Source organism: Echinops telfairi, unplaced genomic scaffold, assembly GCF_000313985.2.
Source record: "Echinops telfairi isolate 266 unplaced genomic scaffold, ASM31398v2 ScPeMD7_7458;HRSCAF=8496, whole genome shotgun sequence".
Classification (NCBI taxonomy): Eukaryota; Metazoa; Chordata; class Mammalia; order Afrosoricida; family Tenrecidae; genus Echinops; species Echinops telfairi.
Window position 1 is genome coordinate 10,720,971 of NW_022111358.1, and position 18,898 is coordinate 10,739,868.

Genomic DNA, 18,898 nt, shown 5'->3' on the forward strand with positions numbered 1-18,898 from the left:
TGGGGATGGGGGGGTGGGGCAGGGGAGCCAATAAACCCAGAGACAAAAGGGAACAACAAGATATCTAAAATTGATGGCGAGGAGGAGGAGGTAGAACCCCTGGTGGGATTTGATCAAGTGCAGTGTAGCCAAGAGGAATTAATGAAAGCCAAATAAAGGTCGAACATGATAGAAGGACAAGAGAAAAGTAAAAGGAAATAACTAAGAGGCAAAAGACATTTATAGAGGTATACATATAGGCATGTATATATGTGAATATATTAATATATAACAATAGGGATATGGGCCTATGTACATATGTTTATATGTTAAGTATCAAGGTAGCAGAAGGACATTGGGCCTCTACTGAAGTCCGCCCTCAGTGCAAGAACACATTGTTCTAATAACCTGGAATTCTGTGATGCTCACCTTCCTGACACGGTCACTAAAGTCAAAATGGGTACATAAGCAAATGTGGTGAAGAAAGCTGATGGTGCCTGACTATTAGAAGACATAGTGTCTGTGGTCTTAAAGGCTTGAAGTTAAACAAGCAGCCATCTAGCAGGGAAGCAACAAAGTCCACATGGAAGAAGCACACTAGCTTGTGTGATCATGAGGTGTCAATGGGATCAGGTATCCGGCATCAGAAGACCCAAAACAAACAATCATATTGATGGGAGTAAGAGGGGTTGAAGTGGAGACCCCAAACCCATCTGTAGACAAGTGGACATCCCGTCACAGAAGAGTCCCAAGGAAGGGACAGGACGAGCCAGCAGGGTGCAATATAGCACCGACATACAACATTCCTCTAGTTCTTTAAAGTTTCCCCTACTCCCTGCCACTATCATGACCCCAGTTCTACCTTACAGTTCCGGCTACACCGGAGCATGCACACTGGTACAGATAAGAACTCTTGACACACAGAATCCAGGTCAGATAAACCCTTCATGGACAATAATGGGAGTAGCAAAACCATGATGGGGGCAGAAAGGGAATAAAGAGGGAACTGATCGCAATGATTGACATATAACAGCCCCCAAGGGGCATGAACAGCAGAAATGTGGGTGAAGGGAGACAGCGGACGGTGTAAGATATGAAAATAATTGTCATTTATCAAGGGGTCACAAGAGTGGGAGGTTGATGGAGGAAAGGAGAAAAGAGGAGCAGATACCAAGGGCTTAAGTAGAAAGAATGTTTTGAACACCATGGCAATATCTGTACAAATATGCTTGATACAATTGTATGGATTGTTGTAAGAGCCCCAGTAAAATGACTTATAAAACTTAAAAATACAAAAAAGAAACATTGTCTTTAAGGACTGTATTTTGCCAATTGACTTGTGTGCCCTGAGGCTATGTCCCTGAGCCCCATGCCCAATGATTCATGACTTCAAGGTGTTTCAGAAGTTTTCATAACTTTGCCCTCTTGCATGCTTCACCACATTCATGAATATATTTGCAGTAAAGGGAAATACACATTTGCACATATCCTCTTTTAAATCTACATATGTTCATGGGTATATTCCCACTCTTTCTCCCACACCTGTTCAGCCTGTGTGTCTTCATACATCTATTCATAGATCACTGTTATTGCAGATTGTGTGTAGAACAATATATATACTTCTGTTGCCTTTAACGCTTCTACTTCACTCAGTTTTTTTCTCTGCCTCCATTTTTGCTGACCTTTCACTTATTGTATATTGCCTTCTCCTTTGTACAAGTTAATGTGTGCCTGCCCTTCAGCCATTAATTTATCCTATCTTCTTTTTCTTCTACTCTTGGTAAGCATCAAAAAATACTTCTTTTCATGTGAAAATCTCTGGATTTTTTTATAGTAACGATCTGATACCCTATTTGCCTTTTCGTGATTGACTTAAGTTCTTTTAGCAGAACATCCTCCAGGTTCACTCTTGATGTATTTCTTTTGCAGATTCATTGTTATGCTTTAATGTTGTGTACTTATCCATTTGTGTGTAAGTACCACAGTTTGTTTACCTATTCGTGCATATGTGTTGTTTCCATCTTTTTGCTATTGTGAGTAAAATGGTGATGAACATGAGTCTGCATATTACTCATTCATGAATTGAATGACTTAAAATGTTAAACCAACCTTGCATTCCTGAGGTGAATCCTACCTGGTCATAGTGTATCATTGTGCTTTTTGACCTTTCACCTCCAGGAACTTTACACCTTTTCTTTCATCTCCCAGATACCCTGTTGGATAGTGGTCCTACTCACGCCAGTTTGTCCTCATATCTGGATGCTCTTGTGTGAGTGGATCTTTACGGCCAGCCTCTGGAGACCTGCTGTGAAACGCAACTAAAATCTCTTCTTGTATGACGATTACTTACCATCTTTTACTCTGCACTCCCTGTGCCTCCCAGCAGGACTGCCATAGCGTGCGACTCCTACCTGTTTGCCGATCTCGTGGGTTATGGGCCACTTCCACATAACTTGGAATTTGCAAGTTTTCTCTGGCATGTACTTTTACAGAAGACAGTGCTTATTGGGATTTTTTTTCTTTCATTTGTTCCTTCGTATGGTTTCTTAGAGAAGTTACCAGAAGGTTTAGGACCAAACGAATGCCATGGCTCTGGCCCATTTGTTTGATAGAGTTTGTTGAGCATGAGCACAAAATCAAGAGAGCAAAATCAGGGTTTTTGTTTTTCAACCTATAAAGTTAGCCAAAGGTAGTGATATGAATTCTTATGATCATTTCATTATTCTATTTTGATGTAGTTTATGTTTTATTTTTATTTTTTTAATCAATTTATTGGGGCTCATACAATTCATCACAATACAAAGATCAATTGTATAAAACACATCTATACATTTGTTGCCCTCATTATTCCTGTAGTTTATCTTTTAAAAACAAGTTCTATAACTCCTGAAAATCTACGTAAACTTTTAAATTATAAGTAAAAATAATAATAAAAAATTACTTTATAAATATTGTTTCTTTCCCCTCACACACACAAATGTAAATTCAGCATAAATTTGTGTCTTATTTTTTTTATTCAGTATTTTCTGTCAAATTTGTATCCAATATTCCCTTTGTACTCCATCTCTTTTGAAGTTGTATTAAAATTTTCATGTTCTCCAAATATATTTATAAGGTGTAAGATTTCTCATCTCCCTCTCGTATTATTATTAAGATTTCTCTATGAAGTTAAGCTGGTCGTGGTACACTAAACCTGAGTCTCACAAAGGGGGGCTATGGGTCTGCAGCATAACCTATTTGTGAAGCCTGTCAATTCTGCTTTACTTAAGCTGACTCTTTCCCAATGATTAATTATGTCCTGTGTAAGTGAACACAAAGAAAGACCATAAGAAATACCAGTAAGTCATCCTCTAGACTAGTAAGGCAGATTATCAAGACAAAAGCAATATCTAGTGACATTTCTTTACAGAATGCCTTTATAGGGTGGGAATTCTAAAGTCTTTTCTCCCAAGCATGATCTCAGGATAATTTATTAAGAAACTCCTCAAACATGTTCCTACAATGACATAATGTATGTAAGAAGCGTAGCAGAATCAGAATCATGGCACTGACAAAGCCGTTTCACTTGTTTAGTATTTTCTCTTTCCTTGAGTCCATGGAAATAAGTGTAAATATACCAGTGATGTCGTACTTTGAAGTTGCTTTGATTTTATTTCCTTCTATTAAAAACTATATCTCTTTCATGTGGTGTTAAAAACCATTGAAACACAAAGATATGACTTAATCCTATCTCCTGACTAACTTCTGTGGTGTGTTTATTTTTTCTCTTAGCTTTGGTGTCATCCCCAGCACCCCTCTGGCCATCCATACACCACTGATGCCCAACCAGAGCATTGACGTCTCCCTGCCCCTCAACACCTTAGGCCCAGTCATGAAGATGGAACCTCTGAATAACCTGCAGGTGACTAGATCAAACAAGTCCTCTTTCTTTTATTTTATCGTTTTATTAGGGGCTCATACAACTCTTAGCGCAACCCATACACACATCAATTGTGTAAAGCGCATTTGTACATTCATTGCCCTCATCATTCTCAAAATATTTCTTCTCCACTTAAACCCCCAGCATTAGGTCCTCATTTTTCCCCTCCCTCCCCGCTCACCTCTCCCTCATGAGCCCTTGATAATTTATAAATTGGTATTTTGTCATATCCTGCCCTGTACGACATCTCCCTTTACCCACTTTTCTGTTGCCCGTCCCCCAGGGAGGAGGTCACATGTAGTTCTTTGTAATCGGTTCCCGCTTTCCAACCCACTCTCCCTCTACCCTCCCTGTTTCGCCACTCACACCACTGGTGCTGTAGGGTGCATCCGCCCTGGATTCCCTGTGTTTCCAGTTCCTCTCTGTACCAGTGTACATCCTCTGGTCTAGCCAGACTTGCAAGGTAGAATTCGAGTCATGGTAGTGGGAGCGGGGAGGAAACATTTAGGAACTGGAGGAAAGTTGTATTTCTCATTGTTGTCACGTCGCCCCCTGACTGGCTCATCTCCTCCCTGAGACCCCTCTGCAAGGGGATCTCCAGTGGCCTACTAATGGGCTTTGGGTCTCCACGCCGCACTCCCCAAACAAGTCCTCTTTCCTAGTGCTAGAGTTTGTCATGGCATGGGTATTAAAATAGCTCTTTGTAGAGATTTGTTTTGTTTTGCTTTTAAGAAAAAAATCAAATATTCATGAATGACACAGAAAATTATTCATTCTTTTGTTCAATAAACAGAACTTCTTTTTGTTAAGATTTTCCATACAAATTATTTTCTCCAAAATAGATTTCAGTTCAGATTCATAACTGTTTTCCCTGAACATGTGATCACAAATAGATTATCTGGATTTACATTATTGTGTGTATATGATCAGTATGACCGATATTATCTTAGAAGAACCATACAAAAATCTATTAATATTGGAAATGTTATTGCATTTTTTAAATAGTTAAACACGATCTTAAATTTCTCTTTGAAAGATAAAGCCGTCTGGAGTTAAGCGACCTAAAGGCACAGTAGTTTACTTAGTAAGGCTGTAAAACTAACCACAGTCTAAGCCCCAGAGATTAGAATTTTAATGCCGCCTACAACAAAAGAGGTGGTTTTAGGATAATCTGCGATAAGGAGCTTACTTTTGTATAAAGTTGAGACCCTTGAAAGGCACCCCACCTCCACCCCACGCCAAATGAAAGTGGACCAGATAAACTTTACAACCACTCTGGGCAAGTGACAAGAAATTTCTCTCTGACCTCCAGCCAGGTTCTGAATGATCTGTTGAGAAATCGAAATATATGGTCCAGAAGCATGCTAGCTATGTGGCTGTAATAATCTCTAGTCAATACATTCATGTAAAATTGATTTAGAACTGGTGAAACTAAGGGTCTCGGGCAGAAACAAATGCAAAGCAGCCCTTTAACAATAATTTCTAAAATTGAGGGCCTCCAGAACTACAAACAATAAGAAATCTTTGCTGAAAGTGAACTTAAAATTTAACAATAGCAACAAAAATAAATGAAGAGAAGGTCTACTGTGAAGGATAGTCAGAAGAGACAGAGCAGAAGAGGATTGATATCTCACCTCTTAAAGAATTTGAGGTAATAGAACAGTCCAAATGAAACTGCCTTAAATGATTCAGGCAAAATTCAACCTTCTAGTCAAGACAGGTGGAATCTCTGCTCGTTCTACTGGAAATAGCAGTGTGAGCTATTGGTACTAAGAGTGAGACACTAACAGAGTGAAAGCTAAATGTTCTGCAGTAGTTAAAATGCCAGCACACCAGAACTGTTTGGCAGTTCACTAAGCACCTTGTTGCCACAGTACTTGACTGCCTCTTTTTCAGTAAAAAAGAGTCTAGATTTAGAGTGAAGATGAGTGAGTCACAATATAACTTGGCTCACATAGAAGAAGAAAAGAAGGGTTACCACGCAGAGGGAATCGGCTGTTACTAGGACGGGAGTATATTTTAAGGGGCTTTTCTTCCAGCACAGGACCCTGCAACAACTAACTAAACCTAGTATACATCTGCTCCCTTTCATTGAAATCTGACCTCCTCTTGACACACAGAACCCCAAGCCTAACATGTGAGTCAGCCTGTGTGGAAGAATGCTCTACTTCAAAATAGGAAAGGGAATTTGGGTGACAGAAATCAGGGCAGATTTTCCCTTAAAATGAAAAGAAGCAAAAAAATTTAAAAAAATGAAAAGAAGCAGTAAACAATTGTGAATGGGCTTCAAAGAGTTCATGAAAAAATGAAATTAAGACCTATTGGGAATCTTCCCCAGAACTTTTTGAAATTATCGTAAATGTCAGTTTGCTTTCTCCTAAGCCTTCAGGAATCTCCTGAGAATCTAGAATAGCAGCCCTTCGAAGGGAAGTCTGTCCTCACCCCTCAAAATTGATCTGATGAATAAGACCAGCAAATTTTCGTTTTTACAAACGTCAATATTACTGTTTTTTTAAAAAACAGCCTTAAAAACGTCTGTGGTTAAGTACTGATATCCCAACTTTTCCTCATGTACCCTCTTTCAAAGAGAAGGTCCTAATTGGCAGGTTTTCTCGTTATCATTTCCCAATAGAGAATATAAGAAAACTTGAAAAGAGAACCCTTTTTCTTTCTATGAGTATTTGGTTAATACCTAGTAAAGGAAGTTGAAACTAATGACTACTTCAGGGTGAGTGGGTTACTTCCATTCTGTCCTTGTCAGCGTATTAATAATAGGAATGGAAACTTGACTGCAGTATCTTAGACCAGGTAGGTCCAGATAAAGCCAGGTAAAGATTGATCTGGCATTGAAACATTTTATTTGCCCATCGAATATCTGTATTGATGCATCGGAAAAATCAGTACTTTTCTGGTCTCCACATAATAAAATCAGGAAAGGAAAGATGTTTGGGAATTAAATAAAATTTTGAATGTATTACTATGGACTGCCAAAACAAACAAACAAACAAACATCTGTTTTGGAAGAAGTATAACCAGAAAACTCCTTAGAACCAAGAATGGGAAGACTTCCTCTCAAAGTACTTTGGACATGTTGTCAGGAGAGACCAGTCCCTGGAGAAGGACATCATCCTTGGGAAAGTAGAGGGGCAGCAACAAAAAGGAAGGCTCTCCACAAGATGGACGGACACCTTGTGTGTAGCAACAGGCTCCAGCAGGTGAATGACTTTGAGGACGGTGCAGGACGGACAGTGTTTCCTTGGTCGCTATCAATTGGAATGGCAAGTAACAACAACAACATGTGTTAGCTGGTCTGCTATCAAGATATAGCATAAATAAACCCAACTGCTAAGCCACAATGGAACACTTATCACAAAAGCTTTCCATCAAACTATATTGTGATGTGTTCAGCTACGGAGCCTTGGTGGCACTGCGCGCTAGGCATTGGGCTGCTAAGTACAGAGTCAGTGATTCAGATCCACCGGCCAAGCTACCCTGAGAGGGAAAAGATGAGACTGTTTGGACAGCTGTAAAGATTTACAGTCTTAGAAACCGTGTAGGGTTGAATTTTGAAATAGATTATGCCTCAGAGACAGGACTGAAGCACTTAATAAAGAATTGTTCTACAAACATTACGCAAGGTAATGTTAAGTATGCCCCGGTTAGGACTGTCTCTGGAGTTTATTTATATCATCTAATTATATTTCTTTTTCTTTTTTTCCTAATTACATTTCTAAAGAAGAAAATGTATTCCTTCTATTTAAATAAAACAAAACCTTAAACGTTTAAATGAGTTTTCTCTTAAATGAATTTTCTTTGACTGGTGCTTGTTTTTCATACATCTCTTGTCAGTTGCTTAGAAACGTTTTCCCAATATACTTCTCTAAACTTGACACCTGGCAAGTCATTACTTCTTCAAGTCAGTGTACTGCAAAAAAACAATGTAATTATGACATAAGTATATTCATCCTTGGGGTGAAGCTTAAGGTCTTTGCCTAGTTGCTATAAAGCTTTTTGGTTCCCCCTTTTACTGGGCTTTAAACCCCCAACAATATTGATGGAACTCTTCTAAACTTAGAGTTTTTGATTTTTTGTCAGTTATGAAAGCACCCAGGGGGTCACCAGTTGTGTTGCTAACCACAAGGAAGGCACAGTTTAAAGAGTCAATTAGTTTTACAACTTGCTAAATAAAATCCAGCCTCAAGCCATCTCTTTTCCTACATGTCTCCCAATTTCTCCATCCACAGAGGCCATCTCTTCACCTCTTTAAATAGATTATTTTTGTATTTACTATTCTGTCTAAAACAGATGCTTGCATTCCTGGTTCTGAATTTCTCAGGTTCAGACTTTCCTCCGCATCTTCTTTAACGGGCAACATATGCACACACGCTGTGCTTAAATTTTCTCAGTGTCGCTATTTTGGAATTTGCTTTAATCAGTGTTCAGTGTTTACATTAGTATGACTATTTTTTTTTCTTTCTGAACTGCCCATGTTACAGTCCTTTCTGGGGTCTCGGACCAGAAAGAATACTGTGAACATAGCTCCATCTTGCATCTCTGTCATCAGCCTGGGAATTCGTTTCCTTCATCTTTCCTCTTTGTGGGCTCTACTTGATGTAGCTTTTCCTGATGTATTCCCACATTTTGATGAAGCGCTTCGGCCAGTAGCTTATTGAGGAGTTAGGCAGAATAAATTATCTGAAACGTCACGTGTCTTAAAATGTTTGATCTTCCAAAAAAAAAGTTTTATCTTCACATATTAGTTTATGTTTTGTATATAAAATATTAGGTTAAGAGATTATTTTTCTTCTAGTTTTAAATAATTTTGGGTTTTTTTGTTTTTGTTTTTCAGAAGACAGCTTTCTCATTGAAAGCTTGTATAATCCTTTCTTTATCCACAGTGTTCTGAAAGTTCACAGTAAGGTGTCTCAGTGTGAGTCTGTTTTTATCTATTGTGCTGAGTACTCCCTCATCGGGCTCTTTCGAACTAGAAACTTGTTCTGTAATTCTAGAAATTTTTCTTTAACTTTTATTGATGTGATATATATGTGTGATATATATATATATTGCAACCCTTTTAGAAGTTGTTTGGATTCTGGCCTTCCGAGAACCATCATATTCACTTACTTTCCAATTTTCTTTTGTTTTACAGAAAGACTTTGTTAAAAAAAAATATCAACCGTACAAAAATAGAATAATGTCACAACCCCCTAGATGTCCAACATCCAGCTTTTGTAATTACCAGTCTGGTTAATTTGGTTTCATCTCTGCTCTTAATACTTAGCCGTATTGCATATTATTTTGAAGTAGTTTCTAAATTTCTTATTTCATCTGTAAATATTTAGTACAAGTGTGTTTCCAAAATTTATTGGAAAACAGACTGGGTAATAAAACTTGGCAATGACATATTAGACAAGGAACTACTCTCTGAAATCTATCAAAAACTGCAACACTTCAACTTTAAAAAGACAAATAATTTTAAAAGTGGGCATAGGACATGAACAGTTAACCAAAGAACACCTTCAGATGGCCATAAACATGAAGAAGTGCTTGATCACGAGCCATCTGAAAGATCAAATTAAAGCAATGGGATACCACCTCGCCCCAGAAGCAATAGCAAAGTTCAGCAAAGGAGAAAACAACAAATGCTGGAGTGGGTGCAGAGAGTCGGGCCCTCATAAATCTGGGGCCCACATGAAACAGCACCTCTTCTGTGAGAAGTGTATGGTGCTTCCTCAAACAATTGGGACTAGAAATACCATGTGACCCTGCACTTAAGCTGCTTGGTTTCCACCCTGCAGACACACAGAGCACAGCGTGAACAGATAGATACATACCCATGTTCATCACGCACTATTCACAGTAGCAAGTGTCCTTGAACTGAAAACACCTGATGCCTAAATGGATTGGAAGACATTGTGCTGATGCAGTTAGTTAATCACAAAAGGACCGATACTATATGAGAACACTTAAACTAAAAAAAAATCAAGAAAAAGTTTTTAATGCCAGAAGAAACAGACTTTTTTTTTTTTACATTTAAAAATCATTTTATTTTGGGCTCTTAAAGCTCTTATAACTATATAACAATATCAATCACATTTGTGCATGTGTTGCCACCATCATTTTCTTCTTTTTTCCTTTAATCATTTTATTGGGGGCTCACACAACTCTCATCACAATCCGTACATACATCAACTGTGTAAAGCACATTGGTACATTCATTGCCCTCATCATTTTCAAAACATTTCCTCTCCACCCAAGTCCCCGGTATTAGGTCCTCATTTTTCCCCTCCCTTCCCGCTCAACCCTCCCTCATGAGCCCTTGATAGTTTATAAATTATTATTTTGTCATATCTTGCCCTGTCTGACGTCTCCCTTCACCCACTTTTCTGTTATCCATCCCCCAGGGAGGAGGTCACATATAGTTCCTTGTAATTGGTTCCCTCTTTCCAACCCACTCTCCCTCTACCCTCCCAGTATCACCACTCACAGACTTTGATGGCTACCAGAAGTCCTAAATTTGGGGAATTCTGTGGTATTAGTACTTATTCATCTGTTTTCTGGCTATCAAGATTTTTTGGCAGGGGGGACGATTTTTATTTTCCTCCCTGTTTTATAAACTTACAACATTAATATATCCCCCTTTAATTATGGCAGAATTTGTTCCAAGGGAAAGGAAACTTAAATGTGATTTTAATTTACTATCTTTACATGGAAGGCTGATAGCACCTTTTAAAATTTTTTTTCTTTCATAATGCACTCCCCACCACTACAACAACAAAAACACAAAACCCCGTTACCCTCAAGTTTATCCCGAGTCACAACAGCCCTGTATTTGTGGGTTTTTATCTGTTACATTTCAAATCCACATAAAAGTTGAAGAGGCTGAATATTAATTAGGTAAAAGAAATAAACATACCACCTTATCTTTTTCCCCCTTTGAATGTTCCTTCTAAAATAAGGCAGTGTTTACCAGTTCAGTTCATTTTAGCCTTTGCAGAAAGTGCCGAAGGTGCACGCTGCAAATCTTCCCATCCTGTTTATTCATGCCTTGAAGGTTTCTGTCAGCCAAAAGGTATATTTGCTGGTATATAGCCCTGGTTGGAAAATTGTATCCCTTGATACTCCTACATTGCAGTTCCAGACTCTGAGAATCAGTTACAGATGGTGCCTGTCCCTGTTATTTCATGTCTTGCATATGTCCGTTCACTCTCAGAAAGCCCACAGCTGTAGCTATTGTACCAGAAAAACTGGTAAATGCTTCCAAACGGAAGACCTTTTCAGCAGCTTCCATCAAATGAAGCAAACCAGCTTGGCATTTGCTGACTTTTCTTGACTGCTGTGCAAGCCAAATAAGTTCAGTATTACAGCCTTTCTTGGTCTTCCCAGATCCACAATTGAGGGTTATGCACTTAGATTGCCAGTGTGAAACCACAGTGCCGCTTGAGTAGACACTGAACCCTTGAAAGGCTGGATCTTACAGGAGCTATACAGAGATTCAAGGTCAGGCAAGTGCTGTCATTGCTGGAAATAACCCCTATAGAGATCATTATGAGGACAGTGCCTGAAGTTTTCCAGTTAAAATATACCATTAGCAATATATTACATAGCCTTGTATGTACATATAGTACAATTCCACTTATGAAATATTTAGGATAGGATTTGGTTGTGGAAATGGAATTGATTTTGTTTTTAGTTTGATAAATTACTGGAAATAGATTTGATTTAACCGTATGATCTGTATCTAGTAAAAACCTTTGACTTAGGAATACATGAAATGTTTTTCTATTCCTTACATTTTAATTGTGGCTGATAATCTTTATGTGAAAGCTTACAGTACATTTTAGGTTGGACGTAAAGGGAGTGCATCGGTATATTCCTGAGCTAGATTAAAGTACATTTGGGAGTAACGTTCTGCCTTGACTCATGTTTAATGAGATAGGAAAAATGTTTGCTTTATTTACAATATTATATGTAGAAGTTATATACAGGCTTTATAATAGTAAGGCCCTTACAACTTGAAATTGAAACTTATGAAAAACTTTTGAGCCTTGTGCATGTGCACACATGGAGAATTAAAATATCATAGGTGGAAGCATTAGCCTTTGATATTTTCTGTTTTGAACCCTACCTGTTTCTCTTGGGGTTCATTACAGCTGTGATTGGAGTCTCAGCTTCTAATTCCACCAGTGATTTGCCACCCTAAAGGGCCCCATTCCATTATGAAACTCTCACAGAAATTAGTTATATGGACATAAAATATCAGGGTACTTTGAAAAGTTTGTGAGGGGGGGAAATCGAATTATAATGAACCTTTTCCATGAACTTTTGACACCCATTTATTTCCTTTGGATTCCGTTTGTTGGTCCTAGTTGTACATCTTGGAGTCCTAGAGAAAAACTTACTCTCTGAACCAAGGCATGAAAGGTCTGAAAATCAGGCAGGTGACCTACAATAAAAACCCATCTAAATGTTATTTCCCCTTTTATGTTTCTTCCCCTTCAGGAGAGCCTAGGTTAATAAAATGGCATTTCTTTGTATGTTCTGCAAATACTAACCAAAACAGAAGCCAAACTCGTCATCAAGCCAATTCTGACTCATTGCAAGACAGGGTAGAACTGCCCTCATCGATTTCTGAAACCACAACTCTTTACAGGGGTAGAAAACCTTGTCTTTCTCCCTCGAAGCTGGCTGGTGGTTTCGAACCGCTGTAAGAACACTTTTTTCCAATGACTCTTGGAATAATGTTTGTCCCTTTTTTGTGTGTGACCTGCTTTGAAGGACCTGCTTCCCTAGTGAATCTACCCTGTGCCCATCTCTCCAGACCTTGATAGTCACAGGATCTGTGCCCATCTGTCTAGTCCTTGATAGTCATAAGACCTCCTTTGGTCCATGTAAGTTCGGAGAGCATAACTGGAAGTACAGAAGCACCCTATTTGATTTCCAACTTGCAGTAACTGATCAGAGACACTGCATACTTATCACCTACCTACAACCTAGGTTAAGATTCCAGATCAGTTTTGCCCCCCGGGTTTTAAGATGAGTACAGTTCTGTAACTGAAGTCTGTTCTGTTGTTTCTGTTGGGCCTTTTGTCCTTGTCCCATCAGACCAGAGTGTGGAATATCAAGAATTGCTTCAATTGATAATTTACTACTACTGCCTTCACCATTTTTTGATCCGGTACAGTGTGTATTAAATGAATTTTTATAGATAACAATAAACCCAACACAGCATATAGCTTATGCAACGTCAAGTCTTCCAAAGGCATATTGTTCCCTAGCCATTGTTGTTCATTGTATTCTAAGATACAACAGCTGCCACCTAGGGCTCATCAGCTAGTCCTAGCCAGGTACACATTGCTCTCCATAAACGTGAAGTGAGAAAGATTGGTGCCTTTGGGTTTAGAGCCTTATAGTTCTGGCAGAACTTGGGGTGAGGCCTTGGGGTGTGAAGAATACATCTGTCTAGCAGGCCAAAAGGTCTATGAAAGTAGTGCTGTTTCTGGCAACTGAAGCGACACAGAATAATTATGTTGTAGGCTACCAGAAGAAAATAGAATTTGGAACTTACTGGTTTCCATATAGTTAACTGGATTGGTCAGTACAGTAGGAAATGAGCTCTATATTGGAAGACATCACAAATACACTTCCTATAAGTCCCTGATTAATTTTGCAAGGCATATAATTTGGTTTTGTTTTTTAATCATTTTATTGGGGCACATACAACTCTTATCACAATCCATACATATAATTTGTTTTTAAGTGCGGGATCTACCAGGAGCCAGGAACAGGTGATGCATAGCATTTAACCCCCCATGACCCTGAGTTTCCTGTGGGGCACACAGCTCCCCGTGACTCTACTTACTTTCTGTGAAGTCCTGTCAGAGCTGTGAAAGCAGCCTGTTTCTTGTTACACAGCTGCCCTGCTAGACTTAGCTTTTATTACCAGTAAGTCTGAAAGAACTAAGCATAAAAGCCAAAGTCCTAACAATGGTCTCCAAGGCCCTGTATGATCTCTTTCTTCAGCACCTTGCCTCGTTGATTCCATGTACTCCTCCTCCTCCTCTTAGCCCCCTTCCTGTAGGTGCACTAGCTTCCTCAGTAGTCCTCAAGAAGGGAAGCTGCCACTTGAGGACTTCTGGATCAACTGTCTGGGATGTTCTTTCTCCCAATCTCCATATCCTCATGTCTTAATTACCCACCTTCTTCGGGTTTTGTTAAAGTAGCACCTTTTTAATGAGGCCTCTTCACTCCACTCCCAGTGCACGGAATCCTTCTTACCTTGTTTTTCCCCATAGCACTTAAGGTGCGGTAGGCATTTTAAATACAGGTTGCTTGTTTTCTCCTCTTTTTCCTCTCCCACCAGAATGTAAACTCCAAAACAGCAATTTTTGCCCTCTCTTCAACATTGTACTGCTTGAAACAATCCCTGGCGCACAATTGGTGCTTAATATTTTTTTGCTGTTTTTTTTTTTAGATTGTTAGAGAGCTTTAATAATCAAAAGAGTTTGGGATTGTTACAAAAATAGATAGATCAATAGAGCAGAAGAGAGTTCCAAAATGAACCAGTATGTATGCAGTCACCTAATTTTTGAAAGAAACATACTAGTGCATTAATGAGCACCCACTGACATCACCTTGGTTCCAGTTCATAGTGACTTTTTAAGATCTGCTCTTTAGGTTTATGAGATTAGAAATCTCTAGGAGAGTAGACAACATATTTTTTCTTTTTCAGGTGGTACAATAGAGGTTTTTAAAATAACTTTTATGGTGAACTAGGTGGGGGTTATATTTCATATCATCATTTTGAATTCCACAACTTATAAAATCTCCCAATAGCTTATCTTATCATGTTTCCTTTTTTTTTTTTGCTGTTTTTTACAAATATCAGATATATCGAGTTCTTGACCCAGATTCAGCAAGGCCATCTCCTCATCTCAGTATCTCTAAACACTGTTGCTGACTCTTGTTTCTCGATGAACTTGCAGTCTACACCCTGATTTATGTAATAATATCTAATATCCTTCTGTTTCAGTGGATTGAGTCACTGTTGTTTTCCTCAAGTGAGAGAACAGATATTAGAAGGTATTACATGTAATGGACTTAGTCCCCAAGCTTGGAAATGTTTAGGAAACTAGATCACAGTTACAATTCTATCATTTTGGAAACTTTTTCTGTTGCTGGTTAATGTTTGTGTGCTTTAAGGTTTTGTGCCTAGTTTTGTTTTTGCTTGTGGGGCACAGTTTTGGAAACTTCTTAGACTTCACATAACCGAAACACTGGGATTGAAGGCTTAGGACCGTAATTGGAATTTCTCAGTTGGCACAGCGTAGCTCATAAAGATAATGTTCTACATCCCACTGAGGTGAATAACATGTGAAGTCTTGTAAATGTGTGCGTGGCCACTTATGATAGATCTGTTGATCTCTTCTCATCTAGAGCAAAAGAGAGTGAAAATTCAAGGGAGCAAGTACTTTAAGGAACTTCTGCCCCAATGAATCACAACCTCCTCTAGCCTGAGACCAGGGGAACGACCGGCATCGCGGGTACCTGCTTATTGTACCTGGAATTCAGGCTCCCAAGAAAGACTATACTTGCTATTCTTATAGAAACCAGAGGAATCCTGGGGCCTGTAGCCCTAAGATATTTTCAGAGATCACCTTTCAGTTAAATAATAGAACTGTTAAAAGATGACAACACATGTCAGGAATGTACTCCTGTTTCACATCAACAATATGAGACATTTCCCGAAAAGCCAATGTGAGAAGTCAGGAAGAGGCAGGGAAAGCAGGTGACTAGAAACGGAGACCCCAGAGTGGAAGTGGGAACGTGCAGGGAGAGCAGTCAGAGTCATGGAATCACTTCTGTGTGTGTACATTTACTGTGTCAACTTTCATACTTAGCACACACATGCATGCGCACACGTACCCCAAAATGACTACCAGAAAGTAGTCACCACAGATCTGTTTGTTAAAGTCTTCTCCATAGAGCTGCTTCACGAAATTTGGGTTAATATTCCGAGTGAATGAGCACACTCGAGGGTGCCCTGGAGCCTCATGTGGCTGTCCCACAGAATGGAGCCGAGCAAACCCCTTTGACTGTCAGACTGTCAAAATCCTGGTAGACGCAAAGCTGGAAGGAGGCTGACTAAAAGGAAAGGCGAGGCGGCGGCCGCGGCGGAGGGGGTTGGGGGGAGGAAAGGCAAAAAATCACCTGCCAATGGATAGTCATCGTCTTCTTGCGCAATACATTGCTTTATGAAAATAAGTTCTGATATTAAAATCAGTCTTTTACCTTTAAAAGACAATGAAAGGGTAATTCACAACCTGTGATCTGTAGATGACGCAGCCTTGCTTGCTGAAAGTAAGGACTTGAAGCACATGCTGGTGAAGATCAAGGATTGCAGCCTTCAGTATAGGTTGTGATTCATTGTAAAGAGACTTGACACCCTCACAACTGACCCAGTGGGTAGCGTTAAGATTAATGGAGACAAGATTGAAGTTGTCAAGGATTTTGTCTGACTTGGAGCCACACTCAGTGCTCCAGGTAGCAGCAGTCAAGAGCTGATCCGAAGACAGGCTGTGTTAGGTACATCTGCTGCGCAAGAGTATTGGACAGCACGGATGTTACTTTGGGGAATAAGGTGCACCTCTCCCAACCATCGTGTTTTCTTTCCGTTGCCTCGTGTATGAAAGTTGGACATCGAGAAAGGAAGACTAAAGCAAAATCCATGCATGTGAACTGTGGTGCTGGAGAAGAATTGAAAACACCACGGACAACCGAAAGGACAAACTGGTCTGTCTGGGAAGAAGCACAGTCAGAGTGCTCCTTAGAGGCAAAGATGGCGAGGCTTCATATCGCACTGTGGACATGTTGTCAAGAGAAACCAGCCCCTGGAGAAGGACGTCATGCTTGGTACAATGGAGGGGCAACAACAAAGAGGACGGCCCTCAAGCTGGGGTGGCACAGTGGCTGCGACAAGGGGACAGTTGTCAGGATGGTGCAGGACCGGGCAGTGTTTGGTTCTGTTGTGCACAGGGTTGCTATGGGTCAGAGCCAATGTGATGACACCTCACAACAGCATCTAGCGCCTTTCCATTTCAAGTAGGTCTTCCTCCGCTTGCTACCAGAGTTTACTCTGGCGGGAAAGGCGGGCGGTGGTTTATAAAACGTAAGGAGTAAAAGGTGGATATCTCGGCAGCATCCACACACGAATGAGCGGTCACCACGCTGGTTGGCCACAGCACTGGAGCATGTGTGGAGTTCGATCTGACTCAGCCCTTGAGGATGGCTTGAGTGGTGGCCAGTGGATGGATGTTTCCTGCCCTTGAACAGAGCCAGTATTTCACTAAAATAGTGAGCTCTGCATTTGTTTTCCAAATTACAGAAGAAAAGAATTCATTTTTCAAGCAATATTTGAGCGTATCTTAAGTTCCCAACAGGTTAATAGGATTTGATCCCCCCTCATTCTAACCCTGTTTGAGTCTTACAATATCTCCCAGTGGACAGCTCGGAAGATCTGATTTGTTCCTGCCTAAATCATTGATTTTGACAGTTTAATCTAAGAGTCCTTTAAACCAACGCTTGTCCACATCACTTTCCAATCTTAATCTTGTCTTTGGTGTTCTGGAGATTTAATCTATGTTCTAGTCATGATCAGAACTATTTGAGAGTTCTGGTGGTAGAATAGGGTCCAGAGGTTGATTTCTGTGTCAGTATTTTTTGGTTTCTGTTCAACAGTAAACAAGATTCTCTCTTAAGATCCCATTGCCACTCTAAACCTCAGTAATTGTCTGTGCTATTAGAGGATTTATGGGGAAAAATGCAAACGTTGAAGTGCATCTTGTTGTCCGAGAGGAAATAGCTTAGTGACATGGAATGGCTTCTGTCTTCAGGAGGATTGGAACCTGTCAGGGTTTTTCCTCCAAAGAAGTCTACTGACTGCATATTTTTACAGTAAAAAAAGATTCTTATGCTACCGAAGAATAAGAACGTTTTTATCTAGACTCTACTGTTGAGGGTTACTCAACTGCCATGAAATTCCTCTGACTCTCCAGGTGACTGGTAACAGATACAGAAGGAGGCTTCTTATTTGAATCTTAACCTTCACAATGAACTAAAGATGCGAAGCTCTTTGGTTTAAAATTTGATTAGCATCAAAAGGAAAGTGAACTGACATTTTATTTTCTATGATGAGCTTCATGATTCGTATTGTTTTTTAGTGTACCCAGTAATTGTCAAATATTGTAGATTGACCACTTCTGTTTTATCAGGATATCACTGGGACTCCCTAGATAGTTTATTAGACAATCTGGTTTGCGATAGAAGGCCATTTGAATTTCAAAGATGGTAGGTATTTATAGCATTGACTAGACATGCAGAGCAGCAGGCGGATTTAATTCCAGCAACTAGTAGAAAGCACCAGTTCTGCTTGAGTCTTTAGATGACATATCTCACACAGTCAAGTCAGTGCCATGAGCATCCTGTCACTCAGCAGCATTCCCCTAGGATCTGACTCGCTTGTGTGGTGTGTAAAACATCTGAATCATTTCTCAGAGAGCTGGAGATGGTTGGCTTTATGGCCTAGTCCTAGCTGGGACCAGTCTGCAAATAATCTTTCTGAAAGCTAAATGGAGAGGAAGAATGGAAACTGTATTTTTCAGAGACTTGGAAAGGTCATATGTGACGTCGTGGAAGAGTAGATGATACGCTCGATGGTGAGCTGTGTACCGCTTGACTTGGTATTTCTTGTGGTGATGCTTCCTCTGGTTACCTGTGGTGAGTGGTACCTGTTGGACCTAGCTTGCCTGAGTTCAGATGGAGTTCATCGCGTACCTTTTTATAGTGCTTTTGAGTACACTGGAACAAGGTTAGAATATTAATTTAGCCTGCCCATCTCCAGCTGTGGCACATAAAGAGCCTGCAGCTCGTGCAGCAAGCTTCTGGAACATGGAAAGAAACTAATTGCTGGTTACAGCCTGAAGCTGACAAGCTGCTCCTTCC

At 39.8% G+C, this 18,898-nt stretch overlaps 1 protein-coding gene across 2 annotated transcripts in view; it reads left to right on the forward strand.

The window, feature by feature from the left end:
• Positions 1–18,898, forward strand: part of AP2B1 (adaptor related protein complex 2 subunit beta 1) — a 129,939-nt gene that overhangs the window by 82,826 nt on the left and 28,215 nt on the right. For both annotated transcript variants that reach the window (XM_004706968.3, XM_004706970.2), the window contains one exon: positions 3,751–3,880. In XM_004706968.3, coding sequence (XP_004707025.1) covers positions 3,751–3,880 — 130 coding nt within the window. The remainder of the gene's footprint in view (positions 1–3,750; positions 3,881–18,898) is intronic.